The 26,468-nt window shown below is 33.5% G+C and overlaps 1 protein-coding gene across 3 annotated transcripts in view; it reads left to right on the top strand.

Moving 5' to 3' along the window:
• Positions 1 to 26,468, top strand: part of Brinp3 (BMP/retinoic acid inducible neural specific 3) — a 383,711-nt gene that overhangs the window by 198,149 nt on the left and 159,094 nt on the right. For all 3 annotated transcript variants that reach the window (XM_051185938.1, XM_051185936.1, XM_051185939.1), the window contains exon 4: positions 5,714 to 5,904. In XM_051185938.1, coding sequence (XP_051041895.1) covers positions 5,714 to 5,904 — 191 coding nt within the window. The remainder of the gene's footprint in view (positions 1 to 5,713; positions 5,905 to 26,468) is intronic.

Genomic DNA, 26,468 nt, shown 5'->3' on the forward strand with positions numbered 1-26,468 from the left:
CCTATCTACCTAAGTGAAAAAACTTGCAAAATATGCACATACAGTTGGAGGTAGCCATCATATACAAAACCATGCTACTTATGAAGATGTCTCTCAATATAAATAAACTGTAAAATAGTGTTTGCATCTTTATGTACAACCATAATTAGAAACCTGTTTATAAATTGATTTATAAAAGCAGGCTATAATCAATAGCTCTTGAAACAATTATTCCATGAACATGATAATAGTAAACCTTGGCATTGATCATAGTTTTTTATTTGTTTGTATTATATTTTTCTAGTATAAATAAATCTTGATCTTAACATGTTTTGAGTAGTCAATCACCATAATGAGTTCTGGCCAGAGAATCCTTTCCAAAGATGACCTGTCAAATTCTCTGCCTTCTCTTGAATTAAACAATTGTATTTGCTTAGGCTCTTTCCTTCAATTTTCTACTCTTGTTTTTCAAATAAACAGAAATGTGCAACTGCCATTGCATGTGTGTGTGTGTGTGTGTGTGTGTGTGTGTGTACATGTACATGAGCAGATGTGGCCTGCACTGCTTTCCTAGATTATAATTTATTATATTCTACTGGTTGTCTGTGGTGTTCTCAGTTCCTAGTGATAAACATTTATCTTATTTCAAAATGTTAGATATAAAGTCACTGTGGCTTTGGCATATTGTCCTAGTGTATTTGGGGGTTAGATATATACATCAATGGCTGGCTGCCTTCCTTCCTGGTTCTCTTGACTGTATTCATGAACTTACACTTTTTTTTTTGTTGTTGTTTGTTTGTTTCATGTTATTGCTAAATATGTTGAACTGGGGTCTGATGTCTACCAAAGCCATCATTTTTTAAAAATTAAATTAGAAACGATCTTGTTTTATGTATCAATCCCAGTTTTCTCTCCCTCCCATTCTTCCATGCTCCCTAGCAATCACCATCCCATCCCTCTTCTGCTTCATAGAAAGGGTGAGGCCCTCTATGGGTGATCATCAAATTCTGTCACATCACTTGGGGCAGACCTAGGCCTAGGTCTCGGTTGAGAGAGTATCTCTCTATGGGGTGTAAAAGTTATGAGGCCTGGAGAGTCAATGGATCCCCTGGTAATGTACTGGTTATTCTTAAGTTTGCATTTTGTAGATTGTGCAGGCCTTTGAGATACTCAAGCTTTGGGCTTTCAAGATAACCTGAAACATTTTGAATGAAGTATACTATTCTCAATATAACATACATCTTGAGAGGCTGTTCTCCTATGATGTGTATAATTAGGACCATCGAATTTCTAAGGATATACTGAATAACAAATAAGTATCTCTGTCATCAATCTTCACTTATTCCCAGTTCATATATTCTGAATCTTCCCATACATAGCCAGGATGGTAATTTCTCTCCCTGTGCACTGCCTTATCTAAGCCAGTTTCCTGCCTCTTTTAACTTTTGGTTTAGCAATGACAAGTCCTTCTTGTTTACAGAACTGCTTTCTGTGCCTTGACTCACTTAGTGGTATGTCATGGGAAAGCCTGAGTCTTCAACATATATGATACCTAATCTAAGCCTCTCTGGATAGCTTTTAAGAATAGATTCTTTCAAGATTTTGCCTGGATGTCCTCCATGTCTTTTAAAGTGACACAATGTGATTACTCTTTCATTAATAGATCTGCCAGAGACTGCCACCAAAATCTGCAACTGGTTGTAAAGCTTGACAGAGCTGCTGGATTCTCTTAAGGATAGAAACACTAATCTTTCATCAGTTTACCTTTGAGAGCTATTTCTATGAGAGATTATTTCACCACTACATAACTCAGTTGCTGAGGTTGTGTTCAGGTCTCTTCTTTGTGCTTCATGTCTTTTTTTGGGGGGTGGGGTAAGTTTTATTTTTATTTCTGGAACTCAAATAGTTCTCTCTATTACTTTCTTTATGGTCGACTCCTTTTATTTCCCCCTATTTTGATCCATTTCTTCAACAGCTTGTACAGAGGCAGCCTGCAGTTCATCAGATTACATGGTCACAATTCTGCTTTTCTTTACCTTCATATTTAGGGGTGTTAAAATCTTGGTTTTATCTCATTGCCTGACATTCTTTTATTTATTTTTAAATTTCATCTTATATTCTAACCACAATTCTCCCTCTCAACCCTCCTTCTTCCCTCCATTAACCTCCCTACCCAAACCACCCTTCATCCACTCCTCCAAATGGATAAGAGCTCCCATGTGGAGTAAATTAAGTTGGGGCAGTACTGAGCCCCTCCCCATTGCGTTAAGGCTGAGCATAGCATTGCCTCTTAGGGAATGGGGTCTAACAAGCTGGCTCGTGCATCAGGCATAAATCCCTGTCCTATTGCCAATGGCAATAGGACTTCAGATCGTCGAAGTTTCACAAATGTCTCCCACATATTGAGGGCCTAGCTCTGTCCCATGGATGCTCCACAACTATGAGTTTAGAGTTCCTGAGTTTCCAAAAGCTTGGTTCAGCTGTCTCTGTATATTTCTAGCAGTTTAAAAGAAGCAATGCTTTTTCTGTTTCCTGAATTTGACATGTATCTTGCCAACACATTAAAAGTTTATAGCTTCAATTTTTTTGGAATTTATCTTTAAAGGTAGTCACACTATTTGTTAAATGACAATTTTGAACTCAGTGTGATTCATTGGAGGGTCTATCACTGTCCAATTAGTTAACCTAGTCATGTTATGCTGACTTTCATTCATGCCCTTTTGTACAGTTTTATCCTGTGACTTGTATTAATATTGAATTATTTTCTTTAGATAGACTTATAATACATATACATATGTGATGACACTTATGATGACATATTCATATTATGAGAATAACTCTCAGAAAAGTATACTTGGTAATCTTCAATTAATAATTTTCATTTGGAATTCAGAATTGGCATATCCTGTTCTAGGATACAAAGTATGACTTGTTCTGTTTTTTAAATAACTTTACAATAAATTATGCATTTATTTATCATTAAAGATAAATAGTAACATTCAGGAAAAATAATCATGTAGCCTGTTTAAATCTAGTTTTATTAGTTTTAGGATTATTTTTATATGTTTTAAATTATCATCCCCTTTTCAGTGGTGGATTTTCATGAAAAATCATTTGTAATAATTCCATACCAATGTGTTTTCATTCATTTAGTTAGTATTTTCATATAGTTTATTTATGTATATAAGTTCTGTAATTCAGTACTAATTTGTTCATTGATTCTTCTGAATTTTACACAAGTACAATAACATTAATCATTTTACTTTTTCACTTTTTGCTAAAAGATCAACCCAGTTTTCTTTATTTTTATATTTACCTTGTTGTTGTATCTGTGTACCTGTCTGGGGTTTGTGTGTTTATGTTTGTGTGTGTTTTTGTGTTGAGATAGACTTTCCCATAACACAAAGAGGACACAAACTCACTATATTGCCCTGACAAAGATCTTGGCTCCTGACCCCACACATGACTTTACTTCCTAAGAAACAGGCTTTGAGGAAAGTACTGTCACAACAAGTACTTATATGGGTTGGATTTTAATCAGAAAGGGTCCTGACTTTCTCTAGTAACTTACTTGTGTTTCTAATTGATAACTACATCTTTTTTTTTTTTAATTAAAGAGCTGTGATCTAACTGTTCATTTGCAAAGTAATAATCAGAAATAGATATCCATTATCTAATACATTGTAATATTGGTGATAATCATTAATTTTACTTATAGATATTATGATATTGTAGGCAGATTTTTTTCTGTCTTGCCTGTCAGCTTCCAAATAGCCACATGGAAACATTAACTATGAAAATGCAACCAATAGCTTAGGCTTGTTTTTAACTAACTAGCTTTTATAACTTAAATTAAGAGATTTTTATTACTTTACTTTCTGCCCCATGATGTTTTACCTTTACTCTGTATTGCCTGTGCTGCATTCCTATTTCCTTCATGTTGGACTGGTGACTCCACCTTCTTTTACCCCTTGTCCTCTCTGCTCTGAAAATTCTGTCTAGGTACTGGCTGTTTAGATTGTTATTCACCTAACCACAGTGAAATATCTTTACACAGTGTAAAGAAATATTCCACAATATAATATGATAATATTTTCTTAATTGAAAATCTGAAAATAGCTGCATACTACAAAAATGATCATATGGCTGAGGAGTAAAAAGTTTATCAATTTTACTGGTACAAATTATTTATTACCACTGCATTTTTAAGACTAATAAATAATTATCTGTTGTGTATCTATTTTGAAGTATCTATGCCAAATTCATGTGAAATGATGTAAAATTTTTCTTTTGTACTTTCTGGAAGCATTTCAAAGAATCTTTTCATCTTCAAAGATTTGCAGAATCTCCTTATGAAATCAGTTATGCCAGCTCAGTAAATGTTGTACCTAAAGTATTCTATTATGATAAAACCAAATACATTTATTTAGGCAAAATAATAATAAGTATATTTATGGTTTCTAGTTTGATTTATTTTATAATTACCATATCAATTGTCCATGATTTTTTCTTCACTTGGAAGAAAATATGTGTTGACAGTTGTTAATGTATTTTCTACCTGTTTTCTCAAGGAAACTGCTCTCAAATGTATTTATATATATTGCATTTTAGAGCCCATTCAAAACGACGTTTTTTAAATAATTTTTCTTCATTTCATATAAGCTTCTTTTTGTGACCCATTTTTTATCAGGTTCATATAACTTGAACACTTCTATGAACTGTATCTCATATGTATATCAGTGTAATCATCCCTCTGTCATAGTTCTGTTCTTTAAACTGTGGTATCAGAAAAAAATATAATGCTTCCTACATCATTTACTATAGAAAAATAATAAGTACTAAATATTTTTCCTTAGCTATTAAAGGAGGAAAAGAAATGGGAGAATGCTATTGTTATATTAAAATCTTAAAAATTACAATGTGAATTTACTGTGTTTCAGAGCTCTATGAACTCATATCATTGGATGATCATATGAGCTATGGTATCATAAAAATAAATCATCTTTCTGATATAAAGTGATGTATACTTCTCTTGTGGTTGATCTTATTGGACCTATCTTAAGGACACCCTTTCAGTTTTTACGTGGGCACAATGACATTATAACACATGGGTTCCTGAGAGAGAACATGCAGCTAATTTGGCAATTGTTTGTTAGATGAATATGCAATGTTGTGAAAGTTTGAGAAGAGCCAGTTCTCCACCTTCACTGTTAAGTCTTACCTCACTGTTCATCACCATTCCATTGAGTTTAATGATTTACATAGTGCTTATAAATGCACTTGAGAATGTGTTGCTACTATATATACACATGCATAAAGTAGGTATTCTGAGCACTCCAATAATTCCTTGCTTCTATCTTGATATGCTATTCCCTTAATAAAATTTATGGACTAATACAGTACTACAAAACTTCAATTAATATTTTATCAAAATCTGTGGACCTCAGTTATTCACAAAGCTAAGACACATGACAAAATAATTAGTTTAATAAAATCGTTCTTTAACATCTCCATATTTAAAGTTTACTAAATATATATCCAAAGCCTTAAAAAGCTCTATAGTACTTCCAGTTACTTGGGAAAGAAAATTATAAAAAAATGTTATAACTTCATTAAATTTTGTGGTTTTGACTAGTTTTTCCTTCCCAGCATTTTTTAAGCATTCATTTTTGAAGATAAGTATAAAACTTACTTTCACTGGGAAATACATTTTCTTTTAATATAATTAATACAGGAGAGGAATCACTCACAATTTTCGTCGACAAGCGGAAGCTGAGCAAAAGATCTGAAGGAAGTGATACAAGCACCAATAGTTCATCTGTCACCCTGGAGACCCTACATCAGTTGGCTGCTTCCTATTTTATTGACAGGGATAGCACTCTGCGCAGACTTCACCATATCCAAATTGCTTCCACTGCCATCAAGGTAAGCATGAACTAACACTAGAATTGTTCTTTTCCTTCATTTATCCTAGTTTTATGATGTCTATCTGACTATTTCTTGGGCCAGTGATATAAATGATTATGTTATAAAATGTGTTTCATTATTCAGTTGCTTTTAAAAATAAACTAAAATTATATGCAGATTGATGCAGTAGTTTCAATTGATAAGTAGGTCATTTTTTTCTGTTTCAATGAGCAAATATAACTAAAATTTACATAAATTTTCAAGCTCAATTTTGCTAAGAGTTACTCCTAGAGATAGTATAAGATAAACTTTAAAAATCATATAAATATACATACAATTGTTCTTCATATTGTACTTTTACAATATATGAGGGGCATAGGGACTGAGAAGTAGGCAAGTGAGCTTTCTGAACTTAATTTTGCCCTCTGCGCTTTTGATATTGGAAGGACATTGTAATTTTAAGTGACTGGTAATGTCTGACTCAAGGTGAGCTGCATTCTGGAATATTCTGAAGAGTTTGTCATTCTTCTGTGTTACAACTACAATGAGGATCAATGGTGGTTGTTCACACGAGCATCAGGTAAACAGGCTTTTTAAATTTCAAATACTCTAAAAAGAGTCCGTACATGGATTTTTAAAAAGAGTCTTTTTTGAATATGAGAATAATATAATGAACAATTTATAAATGATAGAGTAAACGAGGACAATAGGGGTGGCAAGACAATTTCAAGAATATCCACATATGTATAGAAATGATAAAAACGACTTTATTGATACCATTTAATGACTTTTTTTTTGGAGATTTAGATATTTTTCGTACTTTACATATCAATCCCAGTTCCTTCTCCATCCCTTCCTCCCTCCCATACACCCAAACCCCCTTCCTATTCCATTCCCCCAACATTCCACAGGGAGGGTGATGCCTTCCAGGAGGGATCATCAATATCTGTCAAGTCCAATGTGCTCCCTTTATTATGACATCTCTCTCTCTCTCTCTTTTTTTTTTTTTTTTTTTTGCTCTGGTCTATTAGTCCCCCGACTCAATCCTCCTCGTCCCACATGCACTCCTCTCCTGCCCTTCTCTTACTCCTAACTCCCTCTCAACTCACTGTGCTCCCAATATGCTCAAGAGATCTTCTGTTCCTTTCCCCTTCTGTGAAATACCTTGTATGAATTTCTTAGGTTCTTTCTTGTATCCTAGTTTCTCTGGTGGTGTGGTTTATAAGCTGGTAATCCTTTGGTCTATGTCTAAAATCCATATATGAGTGAGTACATACCATGTTCCTTTTTTTTTTTTTTTTTCATGACTGGGTTACCTCATTCAGGATGGTATCTTCAAGTTTCATTCATTTGTCTGAGATTTGAAGATATTATTATCCCCCCCCCTCCACCCCGGGAGTAGTATTCCATTGTGTAAATGTGCCACATCTTTATCCATTCTTCAGTTGAGGGATTTCTAGGTTGCTTCTAGGTTCTTGCTTACAAATAATGCTGCTATGAACATAGTTGAACAGATATCTTTGTTGCATGGATGTGGATCATTTGAGTATATGCCTAAGAGGGGGATTGCCAGGTGCTGTGGTAAACTGATTCCCATTTTCTGAGGAACCGCCATACTGATCTCCAAAATGGCTGTATGAGTTCGCACTCCCACCAGCAGTGAAGTTTTCCCTTTTCTAAACATCCTCTCCAGCAAAAGCTGTCATTGGTTTTTCTAATTTTAGCCATTGTGACTGAATGTAACACCAGTAGAACAGACCCTGAGATGGACAATTAATAAAACAGAACCTCCTTAAACTGAGAAGCTTCTGTAATACAAAGGACATAGTCAACAAGACCAAACGGCAGACCCAGACTAGGATAAGATCTTCAGCATCTGACAGAGAGCTGATTTCCAGAATAAACAAAGACATCAAGAAACTAATCCCCAAAACAGCAAATAACTATTAAAAAGTGGGGAACAGAATTATCAATAGAGGAATTTAAAATGGCTGAAAGATACTTATGAAAGTGCTCAACATCCTTAGCCATCAGGAAATTGCAAATCAAAACAACTCAGAGATACCACCTTACTCCTGTCACAATTTCCAGTATTTATAGTTTAAAGAAATCCAGAAACACACACACACACACACACACACACACACAATGTATGCTAATGTTAACTCAGTTCAGAAGTATATTTCATGTTTCATATTTAGATTGATTTATGTAGAGTTGCAAAATTTTGCACATGTCTTGAACTCTTAAATTACTCACCTTGATGACTGGTATTCCTTTTCAATTTTGTGGGAATTGGAATTATCATGAATACAAATCCATCTCTGTCTTTTACTGGTGATAAATTAACTTATTGGAGGAGAAAAGATCAACTCTCAATGTGACAGGTACCATTCAACAGGATGGGCTTATTTACACTCTTAGTACAGATATTGTGATCCTACTTCTTGATTAAGCATGACATGCAGTTAAATTTTCTAAGTGCCTTTCACATTGAACTCAAATGAGTATGTCCTTCCTTAAGTTGTCTCTGTCATTCTTTTTGTTTGAATAACGATTGCTCAATACATATATTAAATTAATATTTGATCTCTTCATAAAATTAATATTGGAAACCACACCTAATAATTATTATTTATATGTTGAGAGTAAAATTTTGTGTTTTACTTTTATATAATTACAAAATAACTTTCAGAGCACTAAAATAAAACAGGAATTATAACTCCAGCTATTCAATGTATTGAAACAGGAAGATTATGAATTCAAAGCCTATATGTCTTCTAGGATATATGCAATTTAGAAAGACTCTATAACTATTCTAAAGTAAAAATAAATTGTAAAAACCTTTGGATATGGCTCCATGTTAATGTGCTTATATTTAAAGTCCATTTTGAATTGTAAAATTTTGATAGTCTACTTGACATGTCTATCTTAGTATCAGCCTCCTTAATATTACCTTCCTTTCAACTTTCCCATAAATCCCTTTTTATTATTTTTCAAGTCCAAGCCATAGGATGTATTTGTAGGTGTGTTTTCAGCGAGTTATCCATTTCTTAAAGAATGACAAAACCCCCTCAGATACTACTTTCGAGTTTCCAGTGTATACTCTAATATTAAATGGATTTTTCATGGTCCTCATTGCATCATTATATTCACTCACCACCCACACTAGCAACTTTGTAGCTTTTGGGTGCCATCAATATCTCCTTTAAAAATACCTTTTTGTATTGTCGATTTCTATATTCAGCTTTGCTTTAGAGTATAGCCACGAGAATATGGTTGTGTAGTATTTTTCTGTTAGTAGTTGTTTGATTTCACTATGAAAAAATGAACAACTTGTATTGCGGTAAATAAGGATCAGGATAAACAAATAGGCCGAATAGATGTTTATTCAGGGAGAAATAACTTACAACCTAGACAAATGAACACCAGGAAATTCCACCCGATCCTCTCCTGTCCGAGTCACGCCAGAAAGAGAGCACCTTCCTGGCCCCCTCCGACCTCCTTCCTCAGGTCACCTCCGCCCATCGCTCCACCCCCCCAATGGGCGTGGTCAGTGCTACAGAAGGACTACCTCACTACAAACTTGTTTATCTTTGTCGTCATAAATGATGAAATTCCCCTCTTTTCATCATGGTACAATATTAAGATATTGGATATACAATCTATAACTTCTGAAAAAACATACATGCTGTATTTTCTTAGCTCCTGAGGAAAATGCTATAATGAATACATACACACATATTTATATGTATATATACTTTTATGTATTTATGTAAATTTACATAATGCTTTTATTACATATTCCTTGCTTCCCTTCTTTGGTAACAGAAATGATTAGAAACAATTTTGTATGTACATGATGGAGGTATTTTGTCAGTTTTTAACTTGTGATAATAAAATATCCATTATAACAACGGTTTAGGTTTAAATTTTTCTGATATTTATTATAATTTTCTACTTTTCATGTTAGGTATTTCTTTTGTTTGTTGATTTTATTTAAATTATATTCTCTGGTGGCATAAGCAGAACTGGTCATTATTTTCTGTTATTTTCTTTTTAATCAAAGATTGTGGTTGTGTTCTGTGTGCTTGTGTCTGTTGTAGCTACAGAGATATGGTTAATTTTTATTATACTAAACAAGAGAAACAGGACAGATGTTAAGAATTTCTCTTCCTTATGACATTTTCCTCTATTTACATTATTGTTTTGTCCAGATTTTTTTAATTCAAGACATTTTGTCCTCTGATGGAGAAACATACTCATGGAGACTGTAAAGCACCTGCTGATGTCTGTTTCCATACACCACATTGCCTTTATTCTCATTCAGAACAAAGTTTATATTTATGCTTTGTATTTTGCAATATGTCAATCTCTATAGTGTGTACCAGCTCAGTCAAGGATACATAGAAATACCTTTACAAAATACAACAACAAAAAGTAAGACATGGGGAGCAGATAGACCATTCAGGTGATTTTTTTTTACTTAAATCATATATATATATATATATATATATATATATATATATATATATATGCTATAATATTTTATTCTTTGTTCATATACATCCAATCCAATCTCCTTCTAATTCCCCCTAATACCCCAGCCCATCTCTCTCCCAGCTGCATGCCCTTATTTGTTTATTTATATTACTTATTCCCCTCATCTAATTAGTGCTGTTCCTATGCAAATATATGTATGACCATCTACAAGGTCTGAAAAAACATACCAGCAGGCATACCTACAAAGGAAAGAGACCCTTTCTCCCTCAGTTACCATTGGTTCCTTGGGTGCTTTTGAGGCTTTGTAGGGAAGCATTCCTTGCCCGGCACTGAGATTTTAATGTAGTACTATATGTTTTCTAGGAGCATTATTGTCCATATATTATAAGTTTTGGCATAAAGATTTTTCATGTACCTCATGTTTAACTTAGACTAATGTTAGACTCCCCACCCTGTCCTCTTATCAATACTCCTATCTCAAATTAAACTTTTAGCTTAGTATCATCATCTCTCCTTTAATTTTTCTAATTAAATCTTTAAAAGATGGTTTTAGAGACAATGACCAAGATAGATATTTTCAAACGAATATTTTAGCTAATTAGCCTAGAATAAATATGAAGAAATGAAATTTCTGTCAATGTTCAGCTTCAACACATAGTAAAAAACAGGAAAATAGAGAAACCCAAAACTGTCACAGATTTTAACAACTTTATGTTAGTCACAGAAAAGAAAGCTGTGATCAGCAACAAAATAACAAATTTAAGTGGTTGTCATGCAAGGCAATTATACAGTAATCAGCACTGGAAAGATATACGACAAGTCATCAAATACTAAAAATAAAATAACAGTCTTTTAAAAGGTACTTAGGATAAGGAAAAAGTAAAACAAAATTGTGATGAAAAGAGAGCTCTGTGAAAGAAGTGCTTCCTGAATTTAGATCCTCAGAACCCACACAAACTCAGGAGCAGTACAAACATCCATAGTATTAATGATTCTCAGAGAAAGAGATTCCTGAAACGCATGACATCCAGCCTGGCATTTGCCCTGGTACTCACAAAGAGACTCAATCTCTAACATGGTTAAAGGTCATGACCCCCATACACAGAATATGTAGGTGAAAAGTGTATAGAAATATCAATATCCTTAATAAAAACTGTGATTTCTTTGTTTCTTTTTTGTTTTGTTGTTGTTTTCAATTTTTCAGGATGGTTTTTCTCATGAAAACGTATTTGTGTTTTTGTTCATCCTTCTTGTACTTCTTAGATCTGGTAAATTCCTTTGATCCTTTTTGATTTATTCTTTCATCTAATAATGATTTTCTTTTTCTCTGGAAATATAAGTGTGTATGTATGTATACCATAAATCTTATACTTCTACATTTTGACATATGTCTATATAATGTACTCAATCATTATATATATATATATATATATATAAAGTACTCAATTATATATATATATATATACATATATATATATATATATATATATACATCTGTATACCTAATCCATCTATATTCACAAAAATATGTATGTATCTCCCTCCGTCCCTCCTTTCCAAACCTGATCCCTCCTATTTCCATCTCCACCCACCCCTAGTTCACCCATAAAATCTATTTTCTCTCCTGTTCCCAGGGAGATCCAAGAATCACCTTTAGACCTCTCCTCCTTAATTTCTGTATTGGTTGAATGTAGTGTTATTATCCTTTATTTTACATCTAATATCTAATTATAACCAAGTACATATCCTGTTTGTCTTTGTTGATCTTGGTTGACTTGCTCTGGATGATTTCTTTTTTATGGGTCCACTCATTTACTTGCAAATGACATTTTTTTTTTCTAACAGTTAATTAATACTCCATTGTGGAAATGTAGATCTAGAATATCTCCAGTTTCCGGCTATTATGAAAAATCCTTGTGGTAGGATGAGGCATCCTTTGGATATTTGTACAAGAGTGGTACAGGTGGATGTTGAGGTAGATCATTCCCAGTTTTCTGAAGAACTCTCATGCTGATTTCCACAGTGCTGTACAATTGCATTGGAGGAGTGCTCCACTTGCTCTCCAGTCTTCCCAACATGAGCTGCTATTTGTGTAGATTACCTTACAGGTATAAGATGGTATCTCAAAGGAATTTTCATTTGTATCTAGGGAAGGCTAATGATGTTGAACATTCTCTAAGTGTTTCTCAGCTATTTCAGATTCCAATAAAGGAATTTTCTGTTTAGGGGTGTACCCCATTATTTAATTAGATTGTTTGGTTTTTTGATATCTAATTTCTTGGTGGTTCAGTGATAGAATTTGGACTCTTTACACAATTCGTGTCCACTCTCTATTGCACTGCATTGTCACCCGTCTTTGAAATCAAATTTAAAGCAACTGGTAACAATCTAGGATACATATTAATCAACTTGGTGGCACATGCTTTTAATCCCAGAACTGGGGAGGCAGAGGCAGGCAGATCTCTGTGATTTTGAGGCCAGCCTGGTCTACAGAGTGAATTCCAGGACAGCCTCCAAAGCAATACAGAGAAACCTGGTCTCACATAACAAAACAAAACAAACAAAAACAAAAACTGAAACAACAGCAACAAAAACTTTCTTAACATTTCATTTTAGACATTTTTTTTTAGAAGTAGTGAAAGTCAAAAGGGTAATATGGAGTTTTTCCTCAATTCATCTCCCTTCCCTAAAATATATGAGAGTACAGACTTAGAGCTCTTGAATCAGAAAACCGTATTCTGCCTTGCTTTTTATGCATACAGTCCCACGCAGCACCGATGTACACTCAGGTTTTAGTTACTGAGTGGTTTTATATTCACATTGGAGTTTTAATCTACCATATTATTCTTAAAATAGGAGTTAACGATTTTATTGTGTATTGCTTTATTGTATTTATGACAGACATATCTCTTGTCTTTCTGCTTGGGATGAAGGCAGCCATGTTTCCCTTATCTAAAAGAAAGTTTTTACTATTCTCTGAATGGTGTTTTAGCTACAGCATCTTTTGCTCTTTATTATTTAAAATCTCCAAATGTTTGTTCATCTCACTCCAGTTTATTGTTATGTGACAGACATAGTCTGCTGTGAGTTTTTAAACATGTATTTAGAATTGAAAGTACGTTGGATGTCTACAACATTTTTCTTGGTTTCTTTTCCTTTTGTGATAAAATGACATGATAAAAGTAAATCAGAAGAAAAGTATTTATTTGATCCTAACTCTATGTTATAGTCCACTAGTGTGCACAAACCAGGACAGGATCTTAAAGCAGCCATATTAATTATATCAATGGTTAAGAACACAGAGCATTTAATTAATGCATGCATGCTGAGGCTCAAGCTTTCTGTCTACACATCAGGCAATCAGGTCCAGGGAATAGGGCTACCCATAGTGTACAGCTCTTCAAACATCAAATAATTCTGTAAAATAATTTATTCATATATTCTAAGAGGCTTTTCTAAATGATTGTAGATTTTTTTTTCAAGTTGACAATTAAAACAACTGAACACTCTCTAGCACAAATTTATCCCTTTTTCCAAAACACTGGTTTTAATTTCACATCTTTACCTAGGTGCTTCAACTTCTTTCATATACAAAGATTTATTTTTGCCTTTAATAGTGCACTATATTTCCACTATTAACTTTTTGAAACTTAAAAGAGTTCAACATAAAACCTTTCATGTTGTCTATACTTTAGGACCAATTAAAATACTTATAGGAATTATAGTGTGTGACATCAAAATATAAATCACTGTTTTATGGTCTAATTTTGTAGTGTGGTCACTAGAGGATACTAGCTCTTCCACCTAAATTGAACTTAAATATCTAGTTGTCAAGCAAAGTCAGTTCAAAAGTGAAGATTGTACCGTTTCTAATGGCACCATTAAATTTTTATTCTGGTGAGTGAGCTGAAAAGCATAATCCCTTTCTTCAATGACATTTATGGGGCATAATTTTTTTGATGAAAAAATTTAGGTGTTAGAAGAAGCTGAGAATAATCTTATCAGAATGATTCTCCTAGACTCATTAGTCAAAGAAAAGAAAACTTCCTCCTTTATAACACTCAAGGCAACTGAAATATGTTCTTTGCTTCAGATTTTATACAGACATCTTTTCTTATTTTTACAGTGTTACACAAATAAGTTTATTTTGTGTGTTAGGAATTAGTGGAAAGGAAATTCAATTTTTTTGTGAATATAATTCATAGTCACCTTATTTTAAATAAATCAGTACTTTTGCATTGTTTGTGACAGAATAAATATTTGCATAATGACACTAAACTTGTACAAGTATATTTAATTTAATCTGTTCTTTTTAAAAAAAAAATTGAAGGCACAGCTTAATAGCATTGTGCTACAGGTCATATCTTTCTCTTAGAAATCTATGTTGGCTTATGATACACAATATTCTGGAACAAAGACGCCGGTGGGTGGTAATTTCAGTCAATCGGTAATTTTCTTCCACATATGAGTTGAAATTATAGTTCCTAAAGGAATAACAAAGGAGCAAATATAAAGCAGTAAAGCCAATAGTCTATCTTGTTTAGTAAGGGTTAGCCCTTAATAAATGGTTTTATTAAGCCCATAGGGTTCTCTCTGGTGGACCTTACCTTGGTCACCTTGGTAGACATGAGTATAAAAGTTGAATTTAGGTGTATTAGCAGCTTGGTACTTCAGTTTCCCTGATGACTGACTTGGTCCTTTCCCTTAACTGTTTGTGTGTGTGTGTGTGTGTGTGTATGTGTTTATAAAAAAAAAAAAAAAAAAAAAAAAAAAACATGCTTTCCCTATTTCTCAGTCTCCTAGGTTAGTTTTCTACATACTTGAAGGACAAAATTTCCAAATGTTCAAAAATACTGAAGTTGAATTTTCAAATGAAAATATTTCCCCACAATTGAAATATAATTAAAACAAGTTTATATAAGTATTCAGAAACATGGTGCAAACATTTGTAGATTGAATAAAGGATGATTGCATTAATTTTATATATTTTTTTAAAAAAGTACATGAACAAGACTATAAATATCATAATGTGGGAAATAGAAGCTGTAATTTTACATTGAGTTTGAAATTTATTCTACTGCAGTGAAGAGATACAAGCACATCACATCATTTTTTTATGTTTTTATCTATTTCATCATTGCTGTCTTTGAAAACTGATTTTTGAGAATATAATTTATATCCTTTATCATTCATTTAAAATGCTCATTTCAGTTAATTTTTGTGTAAGGAAATATCATCCCAATAGATTTTAGAATATCTTCATCATCTCATGATGAACTACAGGCACTTTATCTATAAACATAATCACCTGCAAATGCATATTAGAATAACTTTTATTTCATCTCTAACCTAAATGTTTTCATTTACTCTAATCTTGGTTACAAATCCAACACAGTAACTGATAGGCAAAGCAGAGTAAAAAGCATTGCTTCCTTATTCATATAATAAAGAGGTTATTTATTGAGTTACCCATATTGTTATTTGTGTATTTTCATAGGTTTTCTTAACATGTACACTTTGTAGTTTGATAATGGTTTTCCTTATGTAAGGATATCAAATTTGATTCACTGATTCTTCTCAGGTAGTTTGGCAATTTGAGGCTTTCAGCCATAGTATTATTTCATAAAATTGTATAATTTGATGACATATCATTATTTTAGAAGTCATTGATATTCTGTGGATTTCTGTGAAGTAAGAAGTAATATTTCTTGCTGATTCTTGAGTTTAAATATATTTATTTCAAGTAAACAAGTCTTCTCTTTTAACTTCAGCTAGTGTAGCTCTTTTTATTTTAAATTTATTGAAGAAGTAGCTTGTATTCATAATTATATTCTATTTCTTAGTTCTTTATTTTATTAATAAAACTTCAGTATTTATTACATTTCTCCAAGTCCTTAATTTTGGTTATGCAGTATTTATTTATGAATATAGGAATTTTTAGCTACTGATTTGTCCTTGATTTTTGTGAGTATGTGTCTGTCCTTGTTTTACTACAAAATTTGTCCTGTGTATATCTGTGTTTATCTCATATAGTGTTTATTAAGCTTTTTGAACGTGTATGTTCCTGTTTGTAAATAAGTTTGTGAAGGAGTTTTCTTGCTTTATGTCCCTCTTTTTTCTCTCTTAGCTTTTTGTTATTCTCAGTAGTCATTTTGATACAGAAGATCCTATTTTAGGATTCTCTATCTCATTATACTCCTGGTTATATTGTTATCAAATTTTCCTTTATTTCTTTACGGTTTTGTGTTTTCAAATTATTAAGGCTTTTGACTGTATATATTCTGTGTACCATGTACCTACCTTGTACCTTAATTGAATCCAGAGAAAATACCTATACTGTAATTACATATGGTTTTGAACTGCTATGTTGGTACTGAGAATTGAACCAAAGTCCTTCAGAGGTGCAGTCAGTGCTCTTTACTGCTGAACCATCTCTGAAGATTTTGGATATTTTTAAATACTTTTCAGTCCAATTTAGCGCTTGCTTCCTTGTTAAATCATTGATTCTGGTTCTTCCCCATAGTAAAGGTCATAATTTTGTCTTGCGTGATTCAAATTTACCGATCCAAATGTCTAAATTGTTTTTTCTAGTGATTGGGATAGAAGATATTCCAAATATATTTTTGTAATATTAATGATTTCTGCTTATGGAAATTTATTCACCAAAACTAAAATGAAGCAAGAACAGTCTAATTATTAAGAATGACATTTAGAAAAAAAAAAAAAAAAACATGTAGACATAATGGAAACACAGATTCCACAAAAGAAGAGAGAAAGAAAAAGTACAAAGAAAATGTTTTGACTATGTAAGAATATTCACATTATATATCCATGAGATTCTTTTTATTATGCTAGAAAATAGAAATGGAAATTTACTCTTTGTATTTATTTAAATTTCAATTTCATAACTACAGCTAAGAGTAATCAGAAAACACAGGTTACTTCTTTCCTAGGGAGTAAAAAGTACTTTAAAGAAAAGTACTTTTGCAAACAAACATCAGTAATAATAACAAAAACTCAATGGCAAAAAGAGGGAAAATTTGAAGGCAGAGTGTGATAATGAGGGAAGGTCTGTGTATGGATGGGTTTCAGTGTGGAATGTTCTTTCATTGGCCTCAACTCTAAAGATAGAAATCATGTAGTCAATTCAGAAAATATGTTAGCCTTACGGTATTCATAAAATAGGATAATAAATTTATCTCCATTTAACTTTTCTTTCATTGCCTTTCAATATTTATGTTAGTGAATTATTGCACTTAGTAGAACTACTTCACTATTATATCTTCCTCTTGTCTTTACCTGCCCCTCTATACTGATGAATACATGACATTTTCTTAATTATCAAGGTCTTGCCAATGGGTATTTTCTTTTATTCTTTAAAAATATTTATGTTTATTCAGAAAGCCACTTGCTCCTTTTAATATTTAATTATATGAGTTTATGAGCCAGAATATCTCAGTGCAAATATTAGCTCTATCATTAATAATCCACATGAAACTCTCAAATTGAAGCTGAGTCATAAGTACCAGGCCAAGGACAGGACAAATTTGTTGAGGAAACAAATGAGTTATTATTTGCTAGCCTTTTAATGGTCAAGACATCTCTCTAGCCTTATTTAATATTTGAAAAGATGTTAAAATAATATTTAGGATATATGAAAGTTTATATTCATTAGATACTATAGTAATATAAAATATTGTTATCTAGCACCTGTTTTATACAAATAAGTATTTACACTCTAATCTCTTAGAGCCAGGACTAAAAGGCCACAATAAATATTAAGGAAATTATATGAGTATAATTCAGCATGTTTAGGACATTTGTTTTGGTCTGGTAAGGCAACAACCCCAGAGGTCAAACAGCTAAAATAATTTTCAGTATCCAAGAATTGCAAAGGGACTTTACTCAACAAAACCCCTCCTCTTTCTTTGTCTCAGCCTAAATAGTAATAAGAGAAGGGACAACACAATAATATTTATTTTGAAGTAACTCATTTTAATACAATCATAAGGCTTGCACTTTTTTGTAAATTGCAATTCTGCTTATTATAATTTATGCTCTTCAAAGAATCAAGAAGTATTATAACTAATCAATAAACCCAGCACTGTATCTGGATAATTCTCCTTGTTTTTGAAATGCCCGTGACACAGACAATGGATATAGACAGTGATTCATATAATAAATTAAAATAATATATTTTGTCAAATTTGTAAAGTATAAGTTGCAATAATAAAAAAGCTCAAAAAATGTAGACTTTGTGTGTGTTTGAGGTGAGGAGGACTGGAAGAAGTTGTCAAAAGGGAAACTGAACGACAAATAAATAAAAAACATATTAAGAGAGGGAAGGTGTAAAATAGAAAATGAATGTTGACAAATGCAATTTATTAAAACTGTACATGGAGTTTCAGACAACCCTGCTATGGAATATCAATAATTCTTTGATTTTTCAATTAATACAAATTCAATTACTTCAAAATCATCTCTTTATTAATCACCATTGTCTGAAAGTGAGAACAGCTAATGTTCACTCAGTCTTGGAAAGTGACATTCAAAATTGTTCTTTTGACTGGAAAATATGTTTGGTTTTATAAGTCTGCTATCACACCTTTTTAAAATAAAAAAAAAATCATATATTGTTAGTTATATTGAGTGCCCAAAATAATTTTGCATTCTATCACTTTCCCACTGGTCAGATAGTTTGCCATTGCATGCTGTTCTCAATTGGTTGCCTTGTTTTCCTGAGGGAAGATACAAGTAGCCAAGAGAGAAATCTCCCTATTTGCATTTGTTCCACAAATTGGTGAAAAGTCTTTCTTAAAACTTGTCACATGATGTCACACATAGGCATATGTGCCAGTCTGATTCTGGAGCCCTGATTTAGCTGTACAATTATGCTATTGATATAATGAGCTTAATGTCAAATGTGCTCTCATGTTATCAGTTTAGCCATTTGTACCAGGGAACTAATTACAATGCTGCTTTGAAAAGCATCTGACATATATCCAGGATGGTTTAGATATTAATTTTATTAATTATGGTGATAATTTTTATCAAAAGTTAATTTAGACAAACAGAACTCAACAGCATCTCGAATATAGAAAAAAAGGACTAGAGTAATAATTAGATAAAATCACCTTTACAAATATTTTTTAATAGTTTTGAAAATATGGTTTCTTTAGTAGTTGCCTTTATTGGTTTGCCTCTATTGCTGATGTAAGTGCTAGTGTCTATTATGGACATATCATTTATAAAATAAAGGATTTCTTGCTTTGCCTTCTATTTGTAAATCAAAAGAGATTAAAAGAAAACTTGATTTCACCCCAATTTAAATCATAAACATTTTTAAATCACTGAGTCAGTGAAACTATAAAACCTTTTCAGATAGGTTTTTCTCAAAAGAAATATTTGGTAATTATAATAGATTCTTTAAAACATGTAGTATGAGATATGGTGTAATGGTACCAAGTATCTAAATTCACTTTTCCCTAGTATGGGGAGTACAACCGATGTAGAAAGGGCATTGTAGTAGCAATCTCAATAATTATGATGATGATTAACTAAGAATTCCTAATTATGCTACTATTGAACACAATTCCTGGCAGTGGGTAGATGGATCAGAGGTTGAGAGCAATTGTTGCTCTTACAGAGGACCTTGTTTTTTTTCCCCATCACCCATGTGGTGGCTTACAGCTCTTTGCACCTCCAGTTCCAAGATATTCAACATTGGAGGTTGCTAGGTATCAATATGATGCAATCTCAATATGCACACAAATAAAATTACAACAAGTAAAAATAATTCCTGTCTGTTTATGCTGGTCTACCTACTATCAAAGCCCACAGAGAATTGAGACAGGAGGACCAATAACACTCAGCCTAGGCAACAAAGAAAGGTTCTGATGTACTACTCCAGAAATAGATGTTACTTTAGCAGTAGCACAGACTGTTTATTTTGTCATCCGGAGAGATGTCTGTCACAGGTGCATTAGTTTTTGCAGCACTCGAATAGCTATTCTAGGTGCCAGGAGTACAGTCATCGCTGCTTTGAATATCAATATTGCAAGAGAAACTTTAGAAGTTTATAATGGCTTTTAAAACACAAATATAGACATACAATTTGCTATTTCAATTCCAATAGAGTGGAGAAAGACTCGGAACTGAGATTTATTGCAGTTAAATAAGGATCAGGATAAACAAATAGGCCGAATAGACGTTTATTCAGAGAGAAATAACTTACAACTTAGATTAACACCAGCAGGCTCCACCGGATGCTCTCCTCTCTGAGACCTGCCAGCAAGAGAGCAATCCCTGGCTCCTCCTCAGACCTCCTTCCACAGGTCACTTCCACCCCTAGCTCCACTCACCAATGGGCGTGGTCAGTGCCACAGAAGGAGACAAAGTGAATATCCTACTACAATTCCCCTTTTAGTTTAAAGAAAAGATTTAGGCTTGATACAAAATTATATACAAAACAGTGAATAAGAAGTGTGCTCTAAGAACAGGAAAATTGAGAATAAAACAACCTACATATCTAGTCCTAGGGTGAGGGCATTACAGAGTTTACAATAGAGTTGTCCTAAGCTGGAAAACTTAAGTCTAGTACCTGATATATCTAACTAAGAAGAGAGAATAATAGTTGTGACAGTTTAATCTTCAACCTCTTCAAGACCTGAGAAGGAAAATAATGATACTAGGGTAGACAGGATGTGAAGATGGCAACTTCCAAAAGGTGCAGCGAGGACAGAAACAGCAAGCTACCTGGACAGTCATCCTAGGTCTCACAGCAATATTGGTACACCCAGTTTTGGCTAAGGCCAAGAGTACTTGACAGACCACAACAACAGCAAGGAGGTAGAAAGTCTGTCTTACCTTGACTTGGAAAGGTCCAGCAGTCTTCTATATTTGTCTCCTGCAAACACATAGGACTGTATGTCCAAATCAGTGGTCAAGTTGGGGGCAATTCTTTAACCAACAGGCCATTAGCTCAGGCAAAAATGACTCCAGCAGGAGAAACAACAGTGTACAACATATTTTTGGGAAAGTGCACGGTGCTGTCAGGAGCAACATTGTCTCATGTCAACGGAATACTAACATTAAAACATTTAAATGCCATGTTCTGCACATCTATGAAGTGAGTGAAGATTAAGCATCTATGTTTGACTAATCTTATAGGTACAGGAAACATGAGTGAAGATAATCTGTAATCATCAGGAACATAGCTAAAAAACTGATTGAAACATCCCTGAGTAAAGCAGGAACAAATACCTAAACAATATAACTATATACATATACACACATATAAATCGTTAAAATAGAGGTAGAGATGTCAAGACAAGAGGTAGAACTATAAAGGGCAGCATAATAAATATCCCAAATTGTATTAATATACAAAATGTCTTGAATGCAAGAAAGGTATACATACATAGAATATGGCAAGAATAAATTGAATAAATTGTATCCATATACAAAATATCTTGAACAAAAGTAAAAGTATACATACCTATCCCAACCATACCCTATTCCTGTCTAAAAGATAAACCCGAGTGTAAGCATCACCTTCCATACCCGACCCTGAATAACTAAAACGAACCCAAAGCAGATGACTATTGTCCCCAAATTCCAAGGGTAGGAAAAGGGGGAGTCATTATCTTAAGGTTACTTCCTGCTGAAATGGGACAATGATTGCTCTATGGGATCATGTAGGAAGAAAATTTTTAGCAACCAAATTTCTCAACCGAACTGGCTGTGACACATGTAGCTAGTCACTGTGTGGCAGAAAATGCTTGACTGTAGTTCTATTTGAAACTCTGGCCAGGGTGTAATAAGAAGGTGCACCATTACAGCTAGCTAGTCATGAGTTGTCTCAAGCAAAACAGTCTCAAACCGGTTTTAGGGTGATGTTTGTAATTCAGATGCATCAGGTTGAGTCAAGTGGAAACGATGCCGTGGGGGCCCATCTTCTGTCCAGAGAGTTCAAAGACTGCTGTAAGGAATTGTTATTATTCCTTGTGGAAAACTTAAACATCAATATTAGGGAAAGGTGACAATAAGCATTGAAATGTATGTGAGAAAATTAGTATTTCAGAGAAAATAATGCATATAAGATACGAGTCCCAAGATTTTGTTTTCTTCTGCCTTACACCAGTTGGCTTCTTGATTTGAGGCAGAAACCATGAATTTAATCTTAACAACATGATTGAATTTAGAGAAGGAAAGCCAAATTCAACTATAAGCCAGCATTGGTTTACATGAATTGGGACTACAGGCATACTGGAGGGTAAAGAGAAATAGATTTCTGTATAGAAATAGTTTCCTACAATTAAATATGTTTCCCATAAATCAGAATCTCTTCATAAAGTGATTGTTTCTGGAGAGCTGTCTTCTCTTCTGTAAGTACCTACATGTTTAGTGTTTTTGACTATTTGAAGATAGGTTTTCTCTGCTTTCCTGCAACAACAAGAACAGAACAATTCCCCTAACATTGAGAGGTCTCTGCACATTCAAGGGACCTGATGTGTTGGATGACTTGTCATTTCTCTTCATTAAGATGTTTCTCTTGTTCAACTTGGATCTTGGTTAACTTAGATGGTATCAGTAGTTTTTCTTCTCCTGTAGATACAAATGCAAAACCCCTACCCCAATGTAACACATATCCTGATTTCCATTCTGAGGTCAATACATCTTTGAAGTACACTGGCTGAACTAGTTCAGAAGTTTTTCCTATTGTCCAGTGTCTTTTATAGCTGTTTTTCCTTTTTCATCAGCATTAAGAAAGTTTAATGTTAATAAAGCATTATGTAATCTGTGTTTGGGTGTCTTGGTTCCTTCTGCCTGTTTATGGAGCATTTCTTTTAAAGTGCGATTGGATCTCTCAACCACTGCCTGTCCTGTAGTATTGTGTGGTATACCACTAATGTGCTTTATGTTATAATACTCAAAAAAAAGGTTCAATTTGCTGGAGACATATGCTGGAGCATTGCCAGGTTTTATTTGTGCAGTTATGCTCATAATGGCCATTACCTCCAATAGGTGTGTGATAACAGAATCAGCCTTTTCAGAGCCCAGAGCAGTGGCCCATTGAAGCCCTGAAAATTAATCTATAGTGTGATGTACATATTTTAATTTTCCAAATTCTGCAAAATGAAACACATCCATTTGCCATATTTCATTCCTATTTATACATTTAAGGTTACTGCCTGGTGGTAAAGGAGTTTGGTTATAGAATGAGCAAGTAGGACATTTCCTTACTATTTCCTTGGCTTGTTGCCAAGTGATAGAAAAATCCTTTTTTAAACCTTTGCTGTTCACGTGGTTTTTCTTATGAAACTCTGAGGCTTCTAGCACACTTCCTATCAATAAACGATCAATTTCATCATTGCCTTGTGCTAGAGGACCTGGCAGACCCTTATGGGATCTGATGTGTATTATATATATATAGGATGAGTCCTCTTTCTTATAGTATCTTGTAACTGTATAAACAATGAAGTTACTTCTGTATTGTCAGGAAAAAATTCTGCAGTCTCAATGTGTAAGGAGACTCTCTCTGCATATTGAGAGTCAGTTACTACATTGAGGGGTTCTGTAAAATCCATAAGTACCATGAGAATGGCATACAATTCTGCCTTTTGTACAGAATTGTTAAGGCTTTGAACCAGTTTGATAATTTTTCCTGATTTATATCCTGCCTTTCCTGATTTGTTTGTGTCAGTGTAGAATGTATGAACTCCAGAAATAGGTGTTTTTCTTACAATGTGTGGAAGGATCCAAATCGTTTTCTTTATGAATTTGATTCTCTCACTTTTAGGATAATTGTTTCTAATCATTTCCAAAAAATTACTGCAGGATCTCTGCCAATATTCATTATCCTTCCATAAGCAGGAAATTTCCTCATTAAAGGTACTATAATTTCTACTGGGTCTCTTCCTGTTACCTGACAAAGTCTTAATTTACCTTTTAAAATCAAATAAGAGATTTTTTTTCTATATATGTTTTTGTTTTTTATTCTGCTTATGTGGTAGGAATATCCATTCTAATATGATATCTTCTCTCTGCATCAAAATCCCTGAAGGATATCCTCTAGATGGTAATATAACCAGAATACACTTTAGGTTTGGATCCACAAAGTCCACATGTGTTTCTAGTATCCTGTTTTCTACCCATTGTAATTCCTTTTCAGCTTCAGCTGATAGTATTCGTGGACTATTCTAGTCCTTGTGTCCTTTTAGGGCCATTTTCAAATTTTTCAAATCATGCCCTTCTACTCCAATAATGGTTTGCAGTTGAGAAATCTCTGTTTGATTCATTCCTGGGAGTGTTATTTTAGGGAAGCTTTGCCTACTTTGGAGATGGCTTCTACCCAAGCTTATATGTCAACATAGTTAAGACCCAGTTATCTTGATATCTTCTCAGGCCTTTAGATATGGCTTCTCCTACCCCTGCTACAGTATTGTCATTATACTCAATGTTGGCTGTATATATGACCCATTCATCCAAGGATGTTGATCACATTTTTAAAGGCCAATGCACCTGTTTGCATTGAAAATCCACATTCTCATAAGCTAAAGATTCTATGAGTATTCACCTAGAATCTATGTCTGCTACCTCTAATTGTACTGCCCTAGATAATCTTTCTAGCAACACACTAAAGCGTTCTCTCAGTCCTTGCCTTATCTTGGTATAGAATTCTATCCTCCCTCCTAATTCATGAACCTTATCCCAAGCATTCAAAGTTGCTGTACTGCATAGAGACAAGATATGTTCATCATAGGCAGCTTGGGTTTCTGGGTCAGCATAAAGACCCTCAACAAGAATTTTATCTTTGGGAGCTGTATAACCCTCTTTAAGCCCTGAAGTTCAAGAGCTTTTGCTTCCTCTCTCCATAAAGCCCTCCATTATAATTGAGAGGAGTTTTCAAAGACAGCTGATATTAATTGATCCCAATCCTTAGGGGTTACCTTGTTATTCCTTGCTGATAATTCTATTAATTGCTTCACATATGGTGTGTACATGCCATAAGAGACTACTGCTTCCTTTATACTTCTTAAATCTTTCATATGTATTGGTTCCCACTGATATGCAATGACACGTTTTGGGTTTTTTTTTTTTTTTTTTATTGCTGGTTTTTCATTAATAGATACAGGGAAAGCTCCCCTGACCCTAAATGGTATGGAAAATTTTAAGTCTCTTTCAAGCCTTGTTACCTGTAGTTCTTCTTCTGATGTATCAGACTGAAGGTCTTCTAAAGCCTGAAATCTATTCACCATTGTTACTTTGAGTGTCTGAACTTCTTGAATCAAATAACTTTCTAAAGACTTCATTGTATCAGTCAGTTTCTTACTTTCTCCAACTACAAATGATCCCATGTTTTTAATTTTTTCATCCTTAGATATTATCTGAATGGCATGTAAACTGCCTTCCAGAAACAATGTTCTATCCGCTAGCTTGTTATTATCCTCAGAAATGGAAGGTATTCTATCATCTAGTCTTTCTTTCTGATGTTCCAGTTTTTGCAACTTATTAGTAGCTTCCTCAGACCATGAACGAGCTGTTTCTGCTAGCGTGTTAATGCATTGCATTGTTTTTGTTCTGATTATTGAGGCATCAGACATGGGAAAAATTCTGTTTTCTACTTGGCCATTTTTATGTTGCACGGTTTGTATTCTACCTGTCAGCTCTCCAATGCCATCTTCAATATTCTGAATCGTTTTTTTTCTAAGCATTCTGTTTTGAATTCTATCATTTTCAATGTTTCAAATCCTTGTTACTAAGTCTCCTATGGTTTGTACAAGCTCCTTATTGTTTGCTGTAATCTCAAACTATTTCTTTAAGAAGTCATGTTAATGATGAAACCCATTGCTATTACAAAATAAATGTACATATTGGTCCAGTCATAATTTTCTTCTGCTAAAATTCCTTCCATATATGAAGTAAAAGATTTCCTAAAGTCCTGCATTGTAAAATTATCTGCCCTTGGTATGGAACAATTGATCTCAGATATTATATAAGCTTAAATTGCAAAAGATGTCACAATTAACTTAGGTCTAATTCTGCTGTCCTGGAACTTTGATGTTTTTAGTTGTAGA

This window comes from Phodopus roborovskii, unplaced genomic scaffold, assembly GCF_943737965.1.
Source record: "Phodopus roborovskii unplaced genomic scaffold, PHOROB, whole genome shotgun sequence".
Lineage (NCBI taxonomy): Eukaryota > Metazoa > Chordata > Mammalia > Rodentia > Cricetidae > Phodopus > Phodopus roborovskii.